Source organism: Pyrgilauda ruficollis, unplaced genomic scaffold (genome assembly GCF_017590135.1).
Source record: "Pyrgilauda ruficollis isolate IOZ18807 unplaced genomic scaffold, ASM1759013v1 scaffold3, whole genome shotgun sequence".
Lineage (NCBI taxonomy): Eukaryota > Metazoa > Chordata > Aves > Passeriformes > Passeridae > Pyrgilauda > Pyrgilauda ruficollis.
The window spans coordinates 22,501,199-22,527,284 of NW_024524377.1; the positions used below are offsets into that span (position 1 = coordinate 22,501,199).

Sequence of the window (26,086 nt, forward strand, 5' to 3'; positions counted from 1 at the left end):
TTCTAATTTATACAAAGCTAAAGATGCTAGAGATTGGAGCATAAATAACAATGCAAAGACATCTTTCAAAAGTAATACTTTTCACTGAAAAGTTTTGGGTTGTGTTCCCTTCAGACCTGGAAAGAAGTGGATTTGCTTGACCCTCATTTACCATATACACAGGAATGAGCCTTTCTTTAACAGCTCCATTGTTTTCTCATCTCGTGCATTCTGAAATACTGTGCAGCTAATAAATAGCTAACACTGAATAGTCAGAGGCTTTCTCTAATCCTTGCTAACATATCTCCTTATTAACTCCACCTCTTCCTCCTCTCTTCACTTAGCCCCTGCTGGCTCAGCTGGCACTTCTCCCCTTCCTGCTACCTCTGCTCCTGCCCCCACTCCTCCTGCTCCTCCTGCCCCTTCCTCCGCTGCCCCAGATGCTGCTGCTGCTGCTGCAGGAGCTCAGCCCCTTGCTGATGGCTTCACCTCTCCAACTCCCCCTGCTGTTTCTTCCACACCCTCTGCAGGTGAGTGTCTGCTCCAGCTGCTGGGCAGATGAACCCAGATGTGATCATGATCCAAAGCTTTGCAAAGTTAGTTCAGCAGCAGTGATATATAATTAAAAAAAAAAAGTTTAATTATAACTAGAAAATACCTGCTAATACCCAACTATAAGGTCATGGTTACAGTAGACAATTGAAGGTGTGCTGATTTTATTAACAGCAATAATTTTATAATTTTATTATTTTTACATTTATTTAATTCACTAAATCATAATTTTATCTCTGTTTGGATTCTGAGAACCTCAGAATTATGTTTGGCAGGAACCAGCACTGATAGTTTTGGGTCTTATGATTCTCTTTCATAAATGCAATTTAAAAAAAGAAAAGTGCATCTAGCAAAGTGTAATTGATGTAACTGGCTTCTTCAATGCTGTCAAATGACAAGTCTCCCTTTAATGAACTGATGAGAAGGGCAGGGTTTTTCTGTCCAGTATTAGGTAAAACACAAATTATTATGCAGACTACTATTAAAGCATTTTGTTTTCATATGTGGTACTTAGGGTGTATATTGCAACTTCCTTTTTTTAGTGCTAAACTTCTCATTTTCTCATGTGCTGAAGTTGCAGAGTATAGTAGCACTTACCAACCATAACACTGTCCTGTATCACCTTTTGATGAGGAGATTGCAGTGTAAAGATCTCCTTCAGACAGCCAAATTCACGTGTAGGTACCTGCTTGCTTTGCTGCTTTACGTTATGGTGGAGGCTGCTTACAGGGGAGGGAGTTGGTTTGTGTGTTTATTAGTGGTCATCTCTTAGTAAAAATTGCACCAGGTTCCAGAAGCATTCTTGAAATTGCATGTAGCTTAAAGGGCTGTGGCTCATATAAAATTAGAAGATCTTTCCACTAGATTCATAACTGTGACCGGAAGTTTCTAAAGTGTGTTGAATTTTGATCTGAGATGATCCTGATGTCTAAACTACTTTTATGAAGATGAGCTGTGGCATATGGAGCCTCAATCAGTTTTCCATTTTTGATGCACTGTCAGTATCTCAGTTCTTAAGCCATGTTGTTTCTATATTTTTAAAAGTCAAAATCAAGCAAAGATTAATATTTTAATGACTGTAAATTCACATTCACAATTTCTTAAGAGAAATTTCACGTTAGTTACTATTTCTAAGATCTTTTGTTTCCCTGTTTTATTAGTGAGGCTGCTTGTATGGTTTGCCTGAAATCAAGTATTTTAGGAGTGACAGGTCACCACTTATGAAGTCACAGCTTTTGGTCCTTAAAAACCTCTTGGCCCTCTCCCCTCCCGTCTCTCCAATCACCACCAATTTCTGCAAGTGTATTAAGTAACAGAGAGAGAGACACACACACATTGAAAAGAGACATCAGGAAAAATGGGAAAGAATCCATTCTATAAGGGCTTTTTCTTAGCTATTTCTTATCAGTAAAAAGTGCATTTTTTTATGGTGCACTACATTATTGGTACAAAACAGAGGGAATGTGATGCTGTAGTTCATGCATTTGCTCTTACAAGCAAGTAACAGAGCAAACAACTTGTATTTTTATTTACTGACCTAGTAAGAAGTTGTGCAAAGCAAGCAAAGTGTAATGAAGAACAGTATGGGTTTTTTAAAATTTGTGCATTCTTTTGTTCTGTTTCTCTGTTTACTTCTCTCCTCAACCACAATGACTATCCCTTCTTCCCTTGTTTTCTTGCAAACTCCGAAATTTGCTTCTAGGACAAATGGTGGAGGCAGAATAGTTTGTGGCATGTAATAATGCATATGGGAATAACAAATTGAGTTTACTGTTATATGCAGTATAAAATCCAGATAATTTTATGTGAGCACAGAAGATACCTTGCTTCATTTATTTCTTGCTAGGATGCACAATCAATATCTTGAATACAGAAAGTAATGAAAATGCAGAGCAAGTTTTTGAGGAGTTGTTTTAATTGACATCTCCCTCGAAGAGAGTCTTCTAGTTTGACTTCATTTATTCCATCCTTCAAGCAGTTTCTAGCATTCATTTCTCCCCAGATGATTCTCTGAATATCTTCTAAGTGGCAGTAAGATAGGCAGTACTGTGTTTTTCAGTTACAGAGGGTTAACAGCTTTGAATCCTGGAAATGGCCTGCAGTTATTTTTTACATGTATGTTCCTTTATTGCAGAACTGTAACGTTTTGGGGAGTTTTTTGCAGCTTCAGAAATAACTAAGTTCACAAGAAGTTATTGTAATACATTATTTAACATAAACAACCAGAGATTATTTTCTTTCATTTTGAGGATTTGTAGCTTAAACACCTTTGTATTTTCCCACTGGCTTTTGTAGGCAGTGCTGAGTGCAGGCAGTTGGGAGAGTTATGTTTTGCATTGCTCTTGAGACATTCGGTGTCCTGCCAGTCTGGCAGCTGAAGTGCTTGACTCCTAGGATGCAGACTGTCTTAAAATAAAGCACCAGAAACCTTTCCAAACCTTTGAAATTAAATGCAGGTAGAGAAAAGGCAGGCATCATTCTTCTCTTTGCTAATGCATTTCTCTGTCTACCCTAGGTCACCCGGTTCAGTTCTACAGCATGAACAGGCCTGCAGCTCGGCACACGCCCCCAACCATCGGGGGCTCTTTGCCGTACCGGCGGCCGCCTTCCATCACATCACAGACGAGCCTTCAGAACCAGATGAACGGGGGCCCCTTCTACAACCAGAACCCTGGTAAGAAAGTTTGGCTGCTCCACTGAACTCAGTGGTGATGAGCACAGTGACCTTCAGCTCTCTGAAATTTCATGTTCTGTCTCCATTGCAGATCTTGCACTTTCAGTATGTTGCTGGTAGCCATGCCAAAGCTGCAGTGCAAGTGCACAGTGTTCAGCTTTTATTATGGCAAGCATCTTAAAAAATGCTGGCTTTGTTGCCAAATAATTTATGTTTGATGTCACAGTCCCTATCAGACAAGCTTTAGTCCTTCACTACACCATGTGCTGTGGACCTACTTTGGTGTGGGATGGGTATTTTGCACCAGAATGCTGATTCTTCATTAGTCAGGCTTTTTCCTTCTGGGTAATGTACAGTTCAAGCAGTTGTACTCGTTACACTGGGATAGGCATTAGACACCTTGGAGACACCAGTGGTGTTTGGGTGCCGTGTCATCTGCTAAGCCCACCAGTGATGTTATTTTATGGGTGATCTGCCTTACAAAGCAAGAGGAGACCTTACCAGGGAGTGAGTGTCCTGTGTGTCAGCATAACACAGTAGCCTTTAACTAAGGAGTCCTCCTTCCTGTGCTTCTGATGGGACCAGGAGGGTTTTATACCAGACTAGGGGAGAGTTTCTCTTTTGACAAAGCTACAGAAAGATGCAGGAGAGACACTGAAGGTTTCTTGTCAGTAAATGTCCTATCACCAGCAAAATTGAGTGTTGACTTGCAAGTACTACACTATGTTGGTATTTTGTGGGGGTAGAATTTAAAGGGGGTGTCTGTGTTGCTTTTGGTTTTCTTTTGTTGTTTTTTTGGTTGGTTTTTGGGTGTTTTTTTTTTTTTTTAATTGAGCACTGAACTTGGAATTAGGTCAAATGCTGCAATCTGCATTTAAAGGGTTTGATCAGGTTTGACTGTTACTGTTTGTGAGCTACCCTGCAGGGTGAGCTGAGCTTGAGATGGAAATGAATGGTCCTGCTGGGCACAGGGAAGTGGAGGAAGTTGTAAGGCTAAATTGTAGCCTAGTTGAAATAGGTCATATTTTCTAAGACCATTATGTGCATATTGAAGGCTGAAGGGGGGAATAGGCAAGAAAGAAAGAAAGGGTAATAGCAACAAAAGAAACCTTTCAGGATTACAATAAAGCAATTTTTGCAATAAAGACATTTTTCAGTATATCCAGAGAGATTTTGATGACTGCTGTGTGTTTTTTGCTTTAGCAAAGGGATAATTCTCTGCAAGTTGCCATTGCATTGTTAATAGGTAAACATAGAAGATGCCAAATAGAACTTAAAATAAATTGCATAACCACAGTTGTCTGTGTATCCAGAAAGAAGGTAATGATTATGGTGATTAGTCTTTGAACTGTAAATCACAAACAAAATACTTCAGTTATACTGGCATATCTGAGACAATATAAATAAGCAAGTTGTAGTAGGAGACTTTTTTTTATATATATACCAGCAGAATACAGAATTTATTAGCTTTGCAGTTACACTAAACCAAGGTTTGTTTGGAGTTCACCTTGAAAGGAGAGGATGTTCAAGCATGCATAATTGATGAAAACCCTAAGAACAGAGGCACTGATGTGTCTGGAAGGAGCAGGTTCAGCAGTGGCAGGACAAAGGCCACGATTTTTTCTCAGCATTCCTGAAGAGAGGTAGAAAACAAGAGGGGAAAGAGACCTTACAAGAGGCAGAAGAGGGGGCCAGCTATGGCTTTTCTGTTGTTTGTAGGCTGTTTGGCAATAAGCCAGTACTGTTACTTTTCAAAATGATGGCCTGGTCATGTTTGTTTATTCACTTGACAGGAGGATGAAAGGTACTTGCATTGCCCTGTTCTGTTAAAAGCTATTTCAAGATAATACAATTCTTTTGCTTTGTGATGAGACCTTTTTAACAACTGAAAAGGAAATATTAAGAAATGCAGACTTTGAATGATCTCAGCATATGTCTGTCCCAAAGCCACTCTTGCCAGCCAAGCCGCATAACAAGTGCTTCAACATTGCAACTTTGGATATCATTATCTAAGCAATGTAGAGCTCAGCACAGGATAAAAAACCGTGTGGGAGACTCTGGGCAAGTATTGAGATGGTGGTTGCACCCCACCCCATCTGTACAGCTGAATTCTTACCAATCTGAAGCAGTCTAGTGGAAGGTGCTCTTGAGCATTTCTGAATTAATTTACAGCAACTGTGTATTAAATCTGTCAGTGGGCAGTATGGAAGGAAGATGGAAGAGAACATTTAGGATGATGTTTATACAGCAGAGGTAAAGTTCTTCTGATGCATTTAATTTAAAAAATTAGTAATAAAATATTTATTTTTATTGCCTCTTAGAGGTCAAACCTAGAGTCATTATATAGCATATAGAGACAATATTGTGATAGTCCCTGCCCAGTGCAAAGACTGAAGCACAAACTGAGGGGTTAAGATACTCAAGGAATGATGTCAGCTAGCGTTAGCATCACCATTGTGATTAAACTACACAACCCAAACTGAACCTGGGAATTTTTTTGTATTTGCTTGGCATGCTTGTCTAGAGTGATTTATTTTTATCCATGGAAAGCCTTCTTATTTCTTTCAAAGAAATATATATAGCTCCTGAACAAAGTACACTGAAGAGACCAAGGAAACTGGAGCTACTCTCCTATGATAGGTATGGATTGTATGAATCCATATGATGTTGAATAGATGAATCATTTTGAAATTAAACACTTTTTTAGTGTATATAATTGAAAAAGCAGGGACAAGGATGCTGAATTGGTGACTATTACTGCTTCTCAGTAGGACTATAAATTTGAGTTCCCTTTTTCTGCTTTGAAAAAGTGCAAGACCAAATCTTTTCACAGCAATCATGGTTACACTTGAAGGGATAAATTCTCTGAGGTCATGTCATTTGAGTCAAAAAAAATGTAATAAGAAATATATTTCCATTTTTTCTCAAGAGAAATCAATTAAATGGTGAGATAATGGAACTTACTTTATATGGAGGTACTTTTGCAACAAAAAGGATGGTTGCTGTTATAGTCTTTTCATTCATGGTGTGTGGTTCTGAAAGAAATGTGAATGTGAGTGACAGAAGAAATTCAAAGCACTTAAGATGTTACTGGAATGAGCAAACAGAAGAAATTTTGAGACACAAGTTGTAAATGCTGTAGAACTCTTTTCTCTTGCTATGATAACGTGAATTAATTCTGAAAAATGCTGCATCATACCTGTCAGTTTTCTTACTACCTCTGGAATTAGCCTGAAATTTATTTTGTTCTGTCTGGTAGCTAAATAAATGTACTGGTACATGAAGTATAGACTTTTTTCCCCTTAATCCCTTTGGACATGATTAAATGATTTTGTATGCCACATACTAACAAGAAATTTATTATTTGTGCTTCTCCTAAGGTGTGCTGTCTGAAAAATCATCTTGCAACTTGCCTAAAGAATTTTGCAGCATTATTCAAAGTCATACTGAACTCTCATCAAACTAGTTAGCTGATGTTTTAACTAGATAACTGAAACTCACATTCCAGGCTTAAACCACAGTTCAACGTTACAGCATTTGCAATTGGCTGAAAGCATCTCCTTTAACTGGGAACTCACATATATTGTACAAAGGCAGCTCTTATTGTACAAAGAGAGCTCTTCTGGTACCAGTGAAAGGGCTGTTCAGAGTTCAGTGCAGAGAAGTCAGGTGGGGAGGAAACCAGGCAGCACATCTGGAATAGGCTCTGTGGTTTGGCAGCAGCACAGAGTGCTCTGTTTTGTCAATAAGATCAGAAGTGTTGCATCTTTCAGATCTGCGCAGTTCTCAAAAGGCATATTTTTCTGTTTTGTCTGAAATAGCTGCCTCATTCAGTGGGGGTTTTGGCCTACATCTTGGAAAAAAAGAGGTATATCCATTTTCATTGCTAGGGATTCATGGATGCTGTTAGTCACCTCTATAAATATCAGTTAGATTTGAAAGGGGGAGGATTATAGGCAGAGAGTCCTCTTGATATATTTGTTAGTTAGATCTGTCCATAAAGTGCTATATTCTGTAGTAAGAAACTTCATCTTAATGGAATCTCATAGTCAAATCAGAAAAATGCTTCAGCATGGATGCTTAATGTTATGAAAAAGAGCTGGGTTGGAAATTTTAAAAATAGATAAATATCCTTGAAGAGAGGATTAGGAATATGCTTAAACCACCTGAGCCATTTTTCTTTAAATGTCAGTCTTTTTATCTCAGCTTCTTGGCAGCCTGCTGCACTGTCTGAGTGGTGATGTTGTCTACTTTCCTGTTTGCTGCTTTGTTGTGTTTCTAACTGGATGCCTCTCTCTTTTTAATTTCTGTGGCAGCATCCCTTGCTCCTCCTCCCCCCTCCATCCTACAGGTAACTCCACAGTTACCACTAATGGGATTTGTGGCCAGAGTTCAAGAAAACAGTAAGTTTGCTGCTTCCTTGTGCAATGTTTTATTACTGGATGTGGCTTTTGGATTGAGTTGATGAAAGATTTGTCTGTATATAGCCAGAATTCTGCATTCCCTACTGCCTCTGCAAGTTTGTCTGAAATTGTGAAGGGTGGGAAAAAGAAATAATCTTATTGGAGGTACCTGATCATTCCTTCTCTGAATTTTCCTGTCTCTAGTGTATTTTCACAAGTTATAACTGTTGGTCCCACTTCCATTAATTGGGATAGAGTATTACTTGAAGCAGCTGCCATGGTTGTAGAGACATCTTCATGGCTGTACTGTTACTTATGCTCAGTTTCAGATACTCCTCCCCCCCCACCGCCTGTGGACGAGCAGGTGTTTGATGAGTCTCCACCTCCACCCCCACCTCCAGAGGATTATGAGGAGGAGGAAGCAGCAGTGGTGGAGTACAGCGATCCCTATGCTGAGGAGGACCCTCCTTGGGCACCGAGGACATACTTAGAAAAGGGTAGGTTTGGAGCTAGTAAGAGACAGTAGGCTTGTATTTGTAACAACTTTTTGTATGTGTTCCTGCCATCCTGCTTTCGCACATGGAGTCTGCCCAGACTCCTTCATACCAGTCTTTGGTATTACAGCATTTCAGTCAGCAGCAGAAGAGGCCCTGGTGTGTGTTTATAGTGTCTCCATACTGCAGGGGCAGGGGGGCGGTGTGTGCACGTGCCTTGAGAAACAACTTTCTATGTGAGGAAATAATAATGTTTGAATGATAGTTCTGTTCTGCTTTCCTGTGGGACTTCATGAGCTTGGGAACTAAAATAGTGTATGTAGGTGCATATACACACAGATCTGTTCCATCTCACATGGGATAGCAAAACTGTAAAGGAGAGTCTTTAAAGATAAGCTGGAGAAAGTCAGGCTTTTAGTCGGAAAATGTTTCCTGTGGAGAACAAAAGTATAAGAAGCCAAACATTGTCTCTGTTGATGTAGAGACACATGCAAAAACATAATTTTGATCTGTATTTTTAAAACTAGATGACCAAAACATCAAAAAGGTTGGTCTGTTTTTAGAAACACTTTTAAAAGTAGTAGAAAATAGAATTCCTTTCATCATATGAAGAATGATTAAATAGTTTTAGGATACCAGAAAAAATGAGCTATTGTCATAGATGTGGATTCTGTTGTAGTTGCATGAATGTCTCTACTTAGCCCATGCCTTGAGATTTGACTGCTTTGTTGGAATTGGGAGAGAAGTGCTTGGCTGTGAGTTTTTTGTAGCAAGCTTTGAAGCTTTAAAATTAATGGGAAACCTTATACTAAAAGAGGACTTTAATACTCAAATAATTTGTATACTTATACTGTTGGGAATTAAAATATTTTATTCAGCAAAATAATTTATCCTGTGGCAACTCCGTAAGTTCCTATAAATAGTATTCTGCTCCACATGATTCAAAGTGGACAAAATAGATGAAAGTAAGTAGTTCTTCCAACACATTTACCCCCAATTCTTATGATTTAGAATTCCCAATTCTTGTTCTTAGAATTCCCAGTTCTTAGGATTTGTACTTGTACTTTTGATATGACCATTTAAGTTCATATGAGAGCACTTTTATGGGGTTAGGGTAGATGACCTTTGCAATAGAAGCTGGGACACCAAAGACGTGCCAAATACAAGAGAGCTACTGTGTATTGGAATGGGATTCAATATGACCCCGTTCTGGAGAGGGTCAAGCAGTGTGAGAGGCTTAACATTTAACCTTTAAGAGCTGAGGATGGAGCCTGCAGCTGAGGATGGAAGTGAATAGCAGATCCATTTGGAACAGATGGAGAAATTGTTAAGTAGGATATAGTTACTGGGGCTGCTGAACTTGAGGACACTGCCATGTGACTGTAACAGGAACAGCCAGCCTGCAGTGTCCAGGGATGTGCACTGCAATTTTCCATTGAGATCAGTGTCTGGACGTGTGGCAGGAAAAGATAAGAAAATGACCTGGCTCTGCAAATCAGATGAATTGAAATGGGTATCCAGAAGGAAAAATTGAACTTTCACCACTTAGAGAAAGTGTGTGTTCACAGATTCCAGCTGGATAATCAGCCTAGCCTACATTTATGGTCAGTTGGATATAACAAAGTTCAGCCAAACTCTGTAATTGTTGAAGAACCAAAGGTCACTGATTGGAAGAATATCAACCTAAATGAGTAATTCTCTTTTTTATAACTGCATTGAAACACATTCAGACAGAAACTAAAAGAAGCCCTGGCTTAGGCTGACAGGGCAGGATGCCACCTCCTGAGTCAGTTTCGCTGCTTCCTGTCTCATCTGGAGCCTTTCTTGCAATGCTGGCCTGGACTCCTCGTAACTCGGGGCATGTGACAAGCTCACAGCTTGAACTGGTGGGACTACAGACTGAAGGATTAAACAGCCTTTTAGAAAGGGGACTGCTGCCAGTACACAAATAGCATGCTGGAGGAAGCAGTGGTGATGTAAAAAAAAACAAAACAGGCTTCAGGTAAATTTTATGAGGCTTAACAAGAAGCAAATTTTCTTCACAAATTTAAGGAAGAGTTTCCTTCTTGTGATCATGAAATAGTGAATCCATTCAGTATCCAAAGGGACTAGAGTACACTCAAAAGTTAGAAAGAAAGGAATTGGAAGTTACCATGGTCCTTGAATGATGATGATTATTGTCATCAAGAGAATGAAGAAAAATAGCACAGTGGCTCTAGGAAGACATTTCATAAACACTTAGAAAGGAATTTTGAAGGACTTAAATTGAATGCATCACATGTTCATACACTTGTTTTTCGAGCTAAAATTGTACTTGTTTCTCCATAGGTGTTTTGTTTGCTTAGAATTATATGTCTAAAACTGTACAGAGTAAGTTACTTAACAATTGTTGGCACAATTGTAGAACTAACAATATGTGTTTTCAAAGTATGCACATGATAAAAGAAATTCTTTGCATACTCTGATTTTCCACTGGGATTGATCTGTGTATTTTATAATCTCTTCTGGATCCAGGTTTCCCTAGTGTTGGTTTGTGTTGATTCCTTTGCTCCCTCAAAAGGGAAATGACCTCTTTTCTTTTGAAAAGAATGATGAGTTTAGTAGGATTCTTGGACAGTGGTTTTATGAACACATGCTGTTAATTTTTAATCCTTTAGTTTAGAATATCTTTCTATCTGTCCTCAGCACAAGATTTTAGGATCCCTGTCCAACATACTTTTTTTTTTCCTTAGTGGCAGCACTGCATGTTTCATTGCCAAGTTCTCAAAGCTGTGATTGATGCTATTTGGTAAAGTGCTCAGAGTCTGGCATAGCTAACTTTCTCTATGAAACACATAATGATAGCACCGAGATTGGAAAAATGTATCAATTTTATGTCTATTTTTTGGCATTTCAGGACTGTTCTATTTATTATTTCCAAGTGCTTTGTCCAATTTCTTTGCCTTTCCTAACAACTTTGGTGCCATCACTAAAATATTCTGCAGTTGTAAGAAAAATGTCCTGATACAGTATGTGTACATTTCCACCTTCCTTCTTTGTGGCTTCTAACAGGGATTTGCCCACCTAGGTGCTGTGTGCCCTGGGAGTGGCTGCTGGATATTGAGATGCAGGTGACCTATAGAGATTTAAATGTGGGAGTAGTTAAGGTAGATGGAAGTCTGGGATATTAGCCTTGGCTCACTTGTACTATGGCCTGAAGGGAATTCTTGCTACACTCCCTCTTCCATATTTTCCTGCTCTTTCCTGCGCTGAGATCTGGTTTAGCACATGTAGGAGTAGTTCTGAGTGGTCATAGCCATGGGGATACACAACCACCTCATTGTGGTTCCACACCAAAAGTTTATCATACACTTGGACACTTCCTCTGGTGGGTCTGGAAATAGTAAGAATAGAAGAGTTAAAGGACTCCTGGCTCATGTGCTTCAAAGTGTGAGCTTGTACAAAAGGGGATGGAAGAAACTGTTTCTCTCAGCAGGTCATTCGGTGCACACCTCACACAGGTGAGGCAGTGCCTGTGTGAGGGAGGATGATTGGATTTTCCTCCTCCTCCCCTACCTCTCCTAACACTCACATTCTGTTCTTTCCTAGTGGTGGCAATCTATGACTACACCAAGGACAAGGAAGATGAGCTCTCCTTTCAGGAAGGTGCCATCATTTACGTCATCAAGAAAAATGATGATGGCTGGTATGAGGGGGTCATGAATGGCGTGACGGGGCTGTTCCCGGGGAACTATGTGGAGTCGATCATGCATTACTCAGAGTGAAGACCCGAGGACAGAACACTGCATCTCCTGCTGCAGGAGCTGTCAGGGCTTCCCAGATCTCCACCAGCCTCTGGGGCCCCATCCAGTATAACTGAATGAAGGATAATTGTAACAACCACTCTTTTGGGTTTGGTTTGGTTTTTTTTTTTCTTTTCCCCCCTCATAAGACAATAGTGATTTGTTTGAACAAATGGCTCTTCAGCTGCCAGCAAAGCTATCCTGAGCTATCTGACTTTGAATTAAGCTGACCCATTCAGATGTAACAAACTTGATTAGCTCATTCTTCACTCGAATTCAGACTTCTGACAGGCCTTGGGATCTGTCTCGGGAGTGCTGTGTGCCCTCATGGTACTACCATTGGAAGCAGTGCCTGGCACCAAGGATGTCCTGGATGCTTGTGGTGAAGGTTACTGGCCAGTGGACATCCCTCCTGTTTCTACACTACACTCCTGTGCAGCTAGAAGAACAGTCATGTGCTAGCAAACACTGGGATTTCTACACAGAGACGTTCCTGTAACTGACTTCCAGATAGCTGGATGCTTCTTTAGCATAAACACTTCTGCAGCTGCTCTGCACACGTAGGCTGACACAGGGCACATAGAGCCGGTTTTCATTCACTCACCTTTCAGTTTAGACAATTCAGATGGCTGCAGCCCAGAGGATCCCCACCCCCATTTATCATCTGATTGCCACATATTTGTTTTGTGTTCTGCACTGATCTAACTGTGCTCCTCTCCACAGCGAGCTCCTTGCCACGGTTGCTGCCGGTTCAAACAGAACTCACAGATGCCGTTGATGGTGAACAAAAGTTTACAGGTCCTCCTGGGGTCTGAGGATTAACTCTAGGGGGTGTGATCCAAGGTTCAAATCTATTCATGCCTGCTTGCACTAGAGAAACTTGCCCCCAACTTTAGTTTTATGCACAATATAATCTTAAAAATCCAATCAGGTATTGTAAATTGGCTATTTTGTACTCGACGACTAGATTTGCATAAGTACTGTGAGAGCCCTGTGCAGAGGCAGGACAAACGGCAATTGTCGTCTTCATGTCTGTTGCCAAAATCTCTTCAGTGGAAGCAAAAAGGGCTGTTGTTTGTACTGGTTTCCCATGGAAATCCAAGCAGTAACTAGTAGTAGTCCTAGCTCTTCCCCTAGCCCTCTCCATTGTTTATTATAATAGGTATTTTGAGCTGTACTGGTGGCTTGGGGTGGAGTAATACCAGGTAAAGGCTCTGTAGCCCCTTGTGATACTTTGCTTTCTAATCTAGTCTCAGTTAACAGTTCTGCTCAGTGTTTGTACACAGCAGATCACTGTAAGTGATGGTTATACTCATCTGCCCTTAGGAACATCTAAATGTTACCTGTGGGTAAATATCATACATTAACTAATTAAATTTCCTGTTAAGTCTTGTTAGCCTGCAAATTGAGAGCCTCCTGGGCAAGGGCATCTTTAGACTGTCACCTGGCCAAGTTCTAGCTGGTACCAAGAGTAGCGTGTCCAAGGTGAGACAGTGCTGCAGCTAGAGGGGCCAGTGTTAAACAGAGCAGTGCACAGGAGAGCGGGGCTGGATGTGTGATGGCATTGGAACCACTACAGGTAACTGACCCAGCCCCTTGCTTGGTAGTTAGTGCAGTATCAGCATGGAGGTGCAGATTTGGTGCCTGCCTGGGCAGGGAGGTGCCATAGCTGCTCAGAGGGCAAGAGGAACAAACAAATAGGTGTGTTTGTAGGCCATGGAGGAACATGATCGCCTGCCATGAGTTTGTGAAACTGCTGTGACAGCGCACAAGAAACTGGCTTGGTTAAAGTCTGAAGGAAGGACAACTTTGAACAAACTCATGTGCAGATAGAAGTCACTTTCTCCCTTGTTAATCCACATGTTGTCTTCTTTCTGGAAGCTGACAGCATTGTTTGGGATGAGTGCCAGAACAGATACCTTTTAAGCCTTTTACTCTCTGAAAAGTTTTCTTGCAGCAAGACTTAGAGAAGCAGCCATGTTCAGTTCCCTCAGCCCATCATTTCTGTGGAAGCAAGTCCAGAACCACTGGTTGTGCAGTCACTGGAATAACTGTCTAGTGTCATTGGGCAGGTCTAAGCTTTTGGCACAGGGAGGTGGTGCTTCTAGCAAAGGTGATTGAACAGCAGCATTCACAAGCCTTTGGTGCTTACAGGGTGGCTGTGTTTTCCAGGGATATTAGAGCTTTCCTGGCTTCTCTCACCTTGGATATGTTTGTGGCAAAAACTGAGCCCACAGTGCTCAAATGCATTATTAGGGCAGCTTAATGATTTCTTAAGTGAGAGCTGAACCTCTGCCTGTGCACCCAAGCTGCAGCTGGCAGGTCACACTTTAGTGAAACATGTCTTAACCCAGTCTGAGCAAGAGCTTGTGCTTGAACATTTCTGGCAGGTGGGTGGCGTAGTGTGTTCTCCCACTGTGTGTGATACTTCATCTTCAGTCAGCTGGTTTTTCATCTTGCAAGCTTTCTGTGTTGTGAGAGCGGAGCAGTGTGAGATGAACACTTGCAGAGACCAGCACAGAAGATGAGGCTACAAAACCCTTAGTGATTCCACTTTCAGGACAGCTGTGTAACAGCTCCTGAAGCACTGGCTTTGGTCTGATGGGCCAGGGGTTAGTTTGGTCCCTGCTGATAGAACATGGAATTGTTTATCCTGCAAGAACTGCTGCGGATGGAATTTCTGGGTCACCTCCTGCTGGTTTTATGCTTTATTATGCAGTACTAATGTAAAGAAATCTGTTGAGTTTTATGCATATTTTTATTTTGTACAGATTTTAATTCTGTTGCTTGTTTGGGGATGATGTGATGTAATGGTCATAGACCAGGCCAAGGTAAACAGGCTTTGTATATTAATGTTACATAGATTGCATGCTAGTAAAGTCAGTGAGGGTTGTGTTTCCAGTTTTGTCCCTTGTACTTCTTGTCCAAAACCTTCTCTTCCCCACCCCTTTTTAATTTACAGGTTTACTTTAAAAGGGGGTGGCAAATGGGGGGGTGGGGCAGAAACACCTCAGTATTTCAAATAAGGTGCACAACAATCTCTTCATTGCTGAGTTTTGCTGCTGCAGCTCATGGTGTTCTGCATCACAGGCTGTTGAAGCGGGAGTGTGTACACATGAGAGGTGGGGGAAGGAGACACTCCATCATAGCCCAAAGAGTGCTGAATGGCCAAAATGTATATGTTTCTCCCTTTGTGAGAACTGCCTTAGCCCAGCCAGCTGTTTTCATTGTGCACAGAAATTGTTCAGCATCCTCTAGCGGTGTATTTTGCCTTGGTTTGCTGTGTATCAAAGGCTTCTTCCTTCCTCTTGGCACCAGGGACAAAGCTATTAACTACAGCTGCCTCTCCGTCATGTGCCTGCATGAGAGGAGGTGTGACTGAGTCTGTCCACATCTAGTGCTGAAGCGGGTTCATTTTGGTGCCTTCATTCCAGCTGAAGAGAGATAGCTGAGGTCGCATGTGTCTGACCCATTCTTTCCCCTCCTTTTCCCCTTCCCTTCAGCTGTTGCAGCAGAGGGCTGAGTGGGGCAGGAGAGGTGACCAGCAAATTCTATGCCTGAGTGTCCTGAGGGCTTGCCAATGTGCAGTGGCTGGAGTAGGCACCAGAGAGCTGAAGCAATGCTGGATCACTTGATCGTCTGACTGGCTAGACGCAGACACACACTGAGGCACCAAAGAGAACAAGAGGTGTGGCTTGGCCCTGAGGTAGATGACAGCTTCGTGTGTGTTATCAGGAGGCTGACCATGTTCCTGGAATTCAGCTTATCCTTGGAGATAGTTGAGTTGGATGTCATGTGTGTGTCAGAGATGTCTGCTGGTGTGAACCACAGGTCCCACAGGTCCTGTGGTGTGTGGCTGGGTGGCTTACCTGTGGGTGCCAGAAAGGCTTAGACCCAGCTAGTTCTTGCTAGAGCAGTTTGTTCTCCTTTCACAGCTGCTGGGCATTTTCTTTTCTTGCTGCTGAGGGTTCTTGGTGACAGCCAAAGTTGACAGTGGCAGTAATGCAGCTTCTGAAAAGTGCCACTTTTATCTGGGTTGTTTCAGTTTATCGTGAAAAGAAAGCGAGGAAGCAGCAGGACTGAGGAGCCTTTTCCAACAGAGGGTATGTGAGCTGCCTGCCTGCTTCGGGTGTGCACATGTTGACTAGAGGTGGAAGAGGACTCTGCACTGATCCTGTTGCGCTTCTCTGGTGTCTCCCATGTGTGCCTGATGGTGACTTAATACTGTCCTCTTCCTAGCAACTTCCACCACTTCCTAGCGGATGCTGTGGATGCACCTCTCTGCTGGAAACAAGCCTGCTTTTTTTATTAGTTATGTCTGTGGGCTCCAGGCATAGAGCAAAATTTCCACATTTTCTTTGCTGGAAAGGATGGAACTTTACGTGGTTTAGTAAACTGGGAGCATTTACAGAGCTTCTCCTCCCAGAGGTGCAATAGGACATTTTGTAAAACAGGTGACATCTGTATTCTCTGCAGGTCCCTTTTGGAAGCTGCTTAGAGGATGCTGTTGGACAGACTGTGGTGCTGTGGCTTTACTAGGAGCAGTAGTTGTATTCAGAGAATCAAGAGTCACTGGTGAAGGCACTGCAGCATTTCAGGCAGTATTACAAACCCCGTGCAGAGACTTCAGTGTGTATGTTGGCAACCATGACAGTAGGAAAGGTACAACACTGTTGCATTCACTAAGGCAAGTATTTACAACACTAACCTCTAGGGAAGGTGGTGGTGGAAACTGAGTACCAGCAGGATCCTGGGCTACAGCTTCTGGGGTGCCAGTTACAATAATTTACTGTGCTTACAGGTGTGTTCACCTTCTCCAGCTTCTGGCATCTCCCAGTATTTGGCATGGCTGCATTTTGTGGATAAAATGGTTATTACACAGAGGTCAGAACAGTACAAGAAGGGAACAAGAAGGTAATGTGTGGTTTGTTTGGGGGATTTTCCCCCACAGTAGCTGAAGTCAACGTGTAGTAACAGCCCAATTTACCTACTTCTGATGTTAAAATTTCAAGCATAGTGGGACCCCCACCTCACGTCCACGGAGATATTCTGAAAGCTTGATGCTTTGGTGGTTTGACAACTGCTGTTAAAAAGAATAGTTCACAGATCCTAGTGTTCTGCTGCTTTCATTCTTAAAAAACCCCACCCATGAGTTTTGTGTAATCTCCAGCCAATGGAGGAAGAGGTTTGGGGGTTTTTTTGGTTTCTCCAAATGTACTAACTTTATTAGCACCTGTGCTTATTACAAGACATATTACAAGACAGTGATGGCAGCAGGGGCCTGCTGTCCAGAGGTAAGCCTACACCCAGGACCCTGCTGAACACTGACATGGGGACCCTGCTGAAATGGGTGCAGTACATTTATTCCAGTTTCTCTTTACACCTCTGAAGAATCCTACCACTATTGACTAATAGGAAGAGCTATGTACAAATTTATTTCCATTACAGCGCCTCGGTAAGTGCTGACATGTCCAAGATTTTTTTGTAAAGAACAAGTGCTTCTTTTCACATTTGAAAAAGTGTCTTTTGCAACTTGCATGGACAAGTAGTTTCTATGAATTCTCTGGAGATGTCAGTGTCTAACATGGATTTTGTCCATGCACTTTTTTCTGAAAGCAGATGCCCCCCCCGCCCTTTGGTTTGCAGTTGGAGTAGCACACTCTGCTTTTGCTTTTGGCACTGCTGATGCAGTGGATGGAGGCAGAGCCCACTGTAAATGACCAAGCCCACAGGACTCTGGGGAGCTGTATGCCGCCAGTAACGTTTTAGTGTGTGTGCCATTTGAACCACCTTCCAGTGAGTGCAAAACCCAATTTCTAAATTTTTTTAATTGTACTTGGAATTAATTGTTGCTGTGTACTAAACCCTCTTGTTATGAGCCCTAAATAAAAAGAACAAAGCACACCGCATGTGTTCTGTGAGCGTGCCACAGCCGTGTCCCATTTCTTGTCTTTGGCTACAGACTTCAACGCACTAGGGCCAGGGATCGTGTCCCTGAGGCTCTCTGAGCACAGCACTTGCCACAGCAAAGTACAAACCTTGGCATCTGGCCTGCTGCTGCCAGCAGCTCCTTGCCTGCACTCACTTCTGTCATTCTCAAATCTGGGCTGCTGAGGGCTGCAGGGTGAGGCTGAGAGCATTTCCCAGCCAGGCTCCCTACAGCCCCCAGAGTGGGGCCACAGCAGCACTTACCAGCCAGAAGCTGCTCTGTGTGAGCAGAGCTGGCCAGGACTCTGCAAGCCCGAGCAAGGAGCAGCTGGGAAAGGTGAGCCTTCACACAGGGTCCTCTTTATACCATGTAACTGGTGTGCAGCACCTGGCTGGTACAGCCAGCTCTGACCCAGCAGAAAAAACTCTGCAAAGGAATAGCAGCAGTGTCCTTGGGAGTGAGCACAGGAATGGCATACAGCTGTAGGCCATCAGCTACCTGACCCCTACTGAGAGGAACCACTGATCTCCTGAAAACACAGTATGGGTCAGAGCTTGTGAGAAAGGAAAATTGCAAGACAGGATTAAAACAGAGTATTAAATTTAACTACATCTTTATTGAATTGTGCATATTCCATTGTATAATGAGCTATATTGGGTACTCTGTAATGTAGTATTTCTTTTGTCCTCTCTCATGCTTAAAAAAGTATATTTATACATATATTTATATATATTTATAATATGGCAAAGCTCCCCACAACCTGATGCTATCAGTCTAAAAGAGCTTTGATTTTTTTAAATTTTTTTTTTCTGTTTGGAAAGGGAAGAAGAGGGGAGGCAATCCCATTGAAAGATAAAATGTGCAATTTTCTTTTTAAAGCAGTAAACATGAATGTATTTACAGCACTCAGCACAAGTTTGCCGCACAGACAAATCATCATTGCAATGACACTTCTTACACTTGCATCTCCAGTATTATACAGAATATTCCCAGTGACTGGTAACAATTAGTGTAAGCCATAAACCAAACTGCTGCTCCAGTTCATTTCTGGTCCACTGCAGTCCACTAGGAGGCCTAAGATTTCCAATTAAAACTTATGACAAAACATTTAGTTTTTCTTTTAGAAGTACAAGCGTTATTGTGCTGCACCAAATCAGCCAGCAGGGTGCCATGGGCACAACTTTGTTAAACTGTCCTTTGCAAGTGCGTACCCAGTTCCCAGTGTTGGTTAAAGGCAAGGGACAGACAACATCTGAGAGTGGCACCCTGTTCTCTCACTAGACATGTGCTAGAGATCAGCAGTATGAGACGCCTGGCAACAGGAGACTGGTGTACACACATCTGCATACCTGGAATTTAGCTCAGAATGCATCTTTGGCATCTTGGGAAAGCTGGAAGGAAATTATTTTCCACTGCAGCAAACGGTTGAGTTCCAAAAGCTCCTATAAGACAAGTTGCCTTCAAGCATTTAAATAACAATCTGTTACTGAAGGTCCTTCTCATTCATTTCCACAGCACTAGTTTGTGTTCCTCCAAGTCTTCTACCTTCTCTAGCTCCCCTTTACCCAAGATCCATCAGCTGACAGAGAGCTCACTGAGTCCTTGCCCCACCGAGTGCCTCAGAGCACCAAATGATCATTACCCAAGTCACTATTTCTCCTGTGGCTGGTTAGCAGCAATTAGAGTAATTTACGTGGTGCTGGATTAGCGTGTGTTTTTCATCTCATTTGCAGTTTAGTGTCTTAAACTTCTCACAACTAGACCAAGCCTGTGTCACAGTATTAGTGAGTGCTGCCCCTGCAACAAAACCCTGGTTTGGTTTTTTTTCTTTGCCCCTTCACGGGAATTTGTTAAATGAAGGAAAGAAAATTCAGAAAGGAAAATTACTCAGCTTAGACAAACTCGGAATTCCAAAATAAAGCTTAAAACCCCACCATCATGTGGTAAAAAAAAAAAAAAAATCCAAATGAAACTATCCCTTGTAGTGTTAAATGCTCTCTGGTTTGGAGTCCGTCCCAGTGGTGCAAGGGAATGAACACAGAGCTCAACACCAGGTGCCACAAATGGGCCCCAAAGTATTAAGACTCACGTGCAACTGAGGAGCACTGTGACTCAGTATGTAATCTACACCTTAGTAATGCTATAAGGAAAATAAAAACCCAGTAACTAACCAAACTTGCATGTTCTGGCTTCATCCTCACTACCTTCTGCCAGGAATTCATACTGCTTTTCTGGAGTGCAACATGACACTAGTTGAAATAATACTCATATTATGACCCACTTATAATCTTATTTTGAATAAGAAACAAATATACCTGCGATAGTACCACTGTAGCAAAACAAATTTGGTTCTATGCTGTTTTCTGTAAAAAGCAGAAAATTTCTTTTTGCCCTTCTGCTGTTGAAATGGCACTTTTGGTTCCTTAAACTGTGGAAAAAAAGAAATTTAACTGAGAGGAAGACTGGCCACACTTTATCTCCGAGCTGATATAATTTATCTGGTTGCCTAAGGGCACAGAAAGAAGGAATTAGAAAACCTTTAAATGGGCAAGCCCAGAACAGTTAATGTTAAAATGCACTTGTTGAAAAAACTGCATCCTCTCCCCTCAGACCTGAAACCAAATAATCCAGGTACCAGCACTTTGTTTCCCTGATGTGTCCCTCACTGTTGCCCTGCAGACAAGGGCAGAGTAAGCTCAGGAGAGGAGCTCTTTGGCTTTGAGGTCACTACCAAGTCAGAGCACTCAGAGGTGGTTTGCTGCAGGAGGAAAGCACCGTGCAGGGTGAAGCAGGAAACTTCCTCTTCTGTAGAAAATAAGAGAATGCTTCAGGCACTTGTGCCTAACTTCCTCTCCCAGCTACAGGTGTTAAAAGACTAAGCAGGAACCCCTAGCATAGCCACCTGAAACATGGTTACCTATGGAAACCTGTGGGTTATTTTTAGTTTTAAAAAGTAATTTCTCATCTAAGTTTAGTGCTGCTAGAAGAGCCTAGTTTTTCCTTTCAAAGTAACTCCCCAGCACCTGAAAGGTGATGTAAGCATCTGAGAGCAGCTCCCTGCTTTCTCCACCTGGGCTGGGGGCACAGACACCTGGCTGAACAGGGCTCTGGTACTCAGAGGTGGATGCTATGCTGCATAGCAGAGAGGAAATGAAGATCAAATGTGGAAAAGATTAACGAACACAGCTGAGCCCTCTCAAGTGCCCCTGCAGCAGCAGAGTCCCCTGACACCCACCTTAACAAGTGGCCAGCCTGTGCCTCATGTAATGCAACTCCAGCCGTACACTCTGTGTAGTTTGGGATCAAAGCATTTTTGTGTCTGGAGTATGAACACTCAGCCTTCACATGCCCATTTTAAAACTGCCAAAAGTATTACTGCCCATATTTGTAGCAGGAAGCCTCTTCCTGGTGTCTGAAATCCAGACCCTTAATTTTCTAATAAATATTATGGTGCAATTATGAGATGACTGCACATGGAGGAAAACAACTTGCAAAATAAGGTGCAAATATTCACTGTCACAAAATGTATGTACATATACTGGAAAAGCAAGTTACAATGGGGGGTGTATCTCATAACCTGAAAAGACAACCAGGTTGTCTGAACCACACTATAGCCAAATTTCCATGCTCAGCTGAGAGAAAGCAAGCCAGAGCCTCTCACTGGCTCACTACTGCCTGAAGAAGTAAACTGTAACTAGAAGGAATATAGGGTGCCACCTTTGCTGACATTCATTCTTTTTGCTGCAGACTTTTGAGTTATATAGCTGTCTCCCAGCAAGCTGTGGGTAGCCTGCAGTAGTAAGCATGGATTAATTGTCTAGGGAGAGATAATGGGGAAATAAATGTGGACACGGGAAAACGAGAACAAAGCTGAAATGCCTCTGAAGAAATTGCACTGAAAACATTGATGTGCTGAATCCAAAGCCCAGAGGTACCCACACTGAGTGAACTAAAGTAAAAGGGCTGGAACTGACACACACCAGTGAGGCTGTCCTGGTGAAAAGAAAAGCAGGTGGGGCAAGCAGAATTCCCTGACTGCTCTCACCTGGGAGCACATGCTGCATCAGCCCAGGTGCATCTTGCCAGGAGCAGGAGAATGTGCCCACTTCCCTTTCATGGCTAAGGGCCCAGCAGTTACAGCTGCAGCGAGCACCTTTTGCCCTCTGGTGTGCCTGAGTTCCAGGAGCTGCGCACAGGACACAGCAGCAGGAGGACCAACGTGAAAATTACAGCACCCATGAACTGCAGTATAGCTCAGCAACCCTCCTGTGAAGTTAGTCACCAGCTACACTGAGCATGCTTAAAATCAACAATGCAAATGCTTTTAAGGACACTTTGTAAGCACAAAAATAGTAGAAACAAAACTTGGTGAACAATTTGAAAGATACAAAAAAGTGCCTTTCCATAGCAGTGCTTTAAAAATGCACATAATGGTATATACTTTTATTGCTCAAAAAATCTAGTCTGAAATATTAAAACAATTTCCAGAGGTGCTGAAACAGATTTTAAAAAAATCATATGAAACAGTTCAGCAGAGACAGCACCACTAATTTTTCTCTTTTCATGATGCACCTATTTAAAACTATATAGTTATAGATGTGTAATTTTCCACCTCAAATTAGCAAAACTTTTTTTCCTATTCATAAAATATTCACAAAGACATTTATTTCATGATTTGGACTTAAAAAAAAAAACTTTATAAAAAAGGAATGGGGGATACTGTCACAATATTTCTTAAATATCATCCTAAATTACTTTAAGGAGAGATTAGTTTATATTGGTTTTACACATGTGCAGATACTGCCAGGTCAAGCTGCTGTCTTTGTTTCATTCTTTGGGAAAAAGAAAGCGTTTAAAGTTTGCTTTTGGAGAAAAAGTAGGCAAACAGTGAAATTATTTGCCCTATGAGCCTATTGACACTATATATCAACAATATCCCCATGCTGACAAGGGAAGCTGTAACAGCTGAAGATGGGGTAGTTACAGTCCAAGTATTTTAGCTGTTTTACAAAGGCTGTGTCCCACCACCCTGCAAGGAATGTGCAGTGACACATAAGACCACTTACACTACCTTATCACAAGGACTGTCATGCTTGATGTGGTGACCAATTGTAAATTGGTGACTAACAAAAAACCAAGCAAACCAACAGTCTATTTTCTACTTATATGGGCCCTTAGATGAAATTCTTAGCAAATGTTATTGCCTCTTTAAGGTTATTTTATTTCCAGTCTTCTTCAGACTGCTAGAAGTGCAACTTCGTAATAAACAGGTTAATGCACTGGTCACAGTCTCTGGCAAGTCACAGAAAACAGAGAATTCCTACTCTGCTTGTCCTGAAATTGCTGCTCCCTTCTCTCTTTCCAGAAGGGAAAGTTTCCTGGCCATTTCCAATCCATTACAAACAACACTTTTTTCACAAACTTCCAGACGCTTGTTTTTGTAAGACACTACATCTTACCAGGCCCAGACCAGGTGAGACTGGATGCTGTGCATGCCTGTGTGAGCACACACCACTTTCTACAGAAACCTACCTGTTCATTCAGGGTAAGGGTTACACGGACAGCTCACCGATCGGCGTGGGTCAGCCTTGGGGGTTGACAGGATTTTCGATTGCAGGAGTCCTGGCAGCTTTCAGAAGGGGTTAACACAAATATATTCCTCTTGAGCCACAGAAACAAATGATTGAGCCTATTATCAGTTAGAATGCATAATGGTTTGGAATAATATACATTTATCCTACTTAACTGCATGGACAAATAAGTTTGAAATAATTTCTATCAGTGTATATTTTTAAACTATTTGAAAGGAGGGGGAGGCTCTTTATAGTATAAATATATTTCACTCCAGCCCACTATATATAAAATCTATTTCTTTCCTCTGAACATACTCATTTTCAGTAGTATTATGACCAGAATGTTTTGGTATGTTGCATCTGTACTTTTCAATCAATGGACAACGTACAGTTACCAGCCGAACACCTCAGCTTTGCAGAATTTACCCACCACAAACTGCTGAGAAGTTTGTGGGTTTGGGTTTTTTATTTCCTTTCTTTAAAGTGCCCCCTACATCTCTATCTTTATAAGATTTGACCAGTTAGAGTCCGATTCCAGATAATATACTGACTGAAACAATAAATACGGTTCTACAAAAACATTCTGGTTATCTTCTATAATTGCGACGAAATATATCACAATATATTATATACCTACACTTATTATACATGCACAAACATGTCTCACATGGACAGACACTACAAAAAATTATCTCCCTCCCCCTCCCCTAAATGCAGAAAAAGTAAGAAAATGGGGGTTTGGTCCAATCCCTAAGAAGGGTAAAAGAAACTGAAAGAATGAAGCCAACACCTCTCTATCCACTTTTCCCAATGCAGTATCAACACCCCTAAGCCCCCATCTTTCTTAACCTAGACATGAAAGGGGAATGTCTTTACATTTAGCCATAGCTGCAGTTTGAGATCACCTCTTTTAATGGGGCTATCATCCACAACCCCACATCCTCTCCACGTGCACGGGATCACGGGCTGGGCGATCACAGAGCAGCCCACAAGTCATGGAGAGCACTGGCTCTGGGGACTGACTACCAGTCCCGTGACAGCTTGGTGTTCTGATCCCTTTTGGGGGGTGCAGGGGGCGGCCCTCTCCGTAACGTTGCATAGCCAGATATATGACTGCCCCCAAAGCTGCTGGTCTTCTGCTGGTCAGCTAGCAGCTCTGGTGGAGGTGGAGGCAGGGCCATGTCGTCCATGGTGGCCGTGGGCTCCGTTCTGGACATCCGTGCGGAGGAGAGCGAGCCGTGCCGGGTGATGGATTTCCGCTGCAGCGTCCGGTTGAGGTCTGCCAGGAATCCCGGCTGAACGCTAAGGCTGGACTTGGGTGAGGTGGGCACTTGTGGGCCAGCTGACCCTGGGGGCTCTGCAACTTCTGCCTGTGTCAGTCGGGTGCTGTCGTTCCGCTTGGGGCGTGTGGGTGGCGGGGCTTTTTTCACAGATGGTTTTGACCATGCCTGTGGCTGGGGATTTACAACAGCAACTTTCGGGGAGGTGCTGCCTGAAAACACAGATGGAATTTCTACTGGAGGGGGAGGAAGATCTATTTCAGGTGGTGGTGGTGGGAAGTCTGAATCGGATGGCGGTGAAGGGAATTCAACCACAGGTTCCTTTCCAGACACACTCGGAACAGAAGCCTTGGCTGGGATCCCACCTTGTGGAAGGACAATGGGCAGACTCACACCAGAAAGGTTGAGCTTTCCTGGCTTTGGAGGGGCTGGAGGAGGCGATGACTCCTTGGAAGGAGATCCTGACGGCTCTGGGGAGTGTGCAAATTTGCTGACAAGGCGGTCCACTGAAGGCCTCTTGGACTCATGGTACTCAGCAGAGCTTGTGGACTTGATGCTGGAATTGCGTTGAGGTGTTGGAGGTGGTTTCTTCCCTCCAGGGCTTGATGTCTTGCCGGCCTTTTTTACTGGAGACCCTGATTTGTCAGGTGGGGGAGAACCTGCAGAGGAAGCTGGGGAAGGAGGTGGAGGAGGAAACACTAAACTGCTCTCTGGTGGAGGAGGGGGGAAATCTGGTGAAGGAGCAGCAGCAGGCTGCCATTTGGGCTTTGCCTTCACTGCTGGAGGCGACTGTGGAGCCACACTCAGTGGAAGGGGTTTCAGAGGCTGGGGCTCAGTGGCAGGTGGTGTGGGAGGCGGGGGGAACTGGCTGACTATCTGCTTCACCACCGACGGCACTGGGGACTGAGGGGATGGAGGAGGCTTTACTGAGAAACTCTGCTGCTTTGGGAATGTTGCAGGTGGAGTGGGGCCAGGAGGGGCTGGGGGCAGAGGAGGCACCTGGGGAGAAGTGACACTTGGTTGTTTCTTTATTGCAAGGGGCAAGGCTGCAGTCACAGGGGGAGTGACATGTGTGACCCCTGGTGACGCTGCCTTCCCACTAGACTGAGGGGGCAAAGCTGCCATGACAGGCTTTGGGGGTGCCTGTGGTGGTGGTGGGGCAGGCACAGGAGGAGGCGGTGGTGGCAACGAGGAGGCAACAGCGGCCTGGCTTATATTTGGTTGAACCTGATGTATCTTGGGGGGCGGTGGCGGTGGCGTGAACTGTGGCACAGAGGGGGCACAAGGTGCCGGCTTCAGCTGCGCCATGGCCGAGCCCGGTGTGGGGGGCGGCGGTGGGGGCGGAGGGGGCGGCATGACCCCGTTGGGGGGCACCAGGATCTGAGGCTTTGCCGAGGGCGGGGGCGGCGGCGCGGGCTGC

General features: G+C 43.1%; 2 protein-coding genes across 12 annotated transcripts in view; one reads left to right on the forward strand and one right to left on the reverse strand.

Moving 5' to 3' along the window:
- The window catches only part of ABI2 (abl interactor 2), a 66,177-nt gene extending 48,389 nt beyond the window's left edge, over positions 1-17,788 (forward strand). For 6 of the 11 annotated variants that reach the window (XM_041473122.1, XM_041473129.1, XM_041473123.1 and 3 more), the window contains 3 exons: positions 3,047-3,205; positions 7,932-8,105; positions 11,691-17,788. In XM_041473122.1, the coding sequence (XP_041329056.1) occupies positions 3,047-3,205; positions 7,932-8,105; positions 11,691-11,866 (509 nt within the window). In that variant the 3' untranslated portion in view covers positions 11,867-17,788. Of the gene's footprint in view, positions 1-3,046; positions 3,206-7,521; positions 7,609-7,931; positions 8,106-11,690 lie in introns of all 11 variants that reach the window. The other 5 variants (XM_041473118.1, XM_041473119.1, XM_041473120.1 and 2 more) reach the window with 1 other exon arrangement.
- Positions 17,789-18,409: 621 nt separating this feature from the next.
- The window catches only part of RAPH1 (Ras association (RalGDS/AF-6) and pleckstrin homology domains 1), an 87,083-nt gene continuing 79,406 nt past the window's right edge, over positions 18,410-26,086 (reverse strand). The window contains exon 15 of the mRNA XM_041472719.1: positions 18,410-26,079. Coding sequence (XP_041328653.1) covers positions 24,409-26,079 — 1,671 coding nt within the window. The 3' untranslated portion in view covers positions 18,410-24,408. The remainder of the gene's footprint in view (positions 26,080-26,086) is intronic.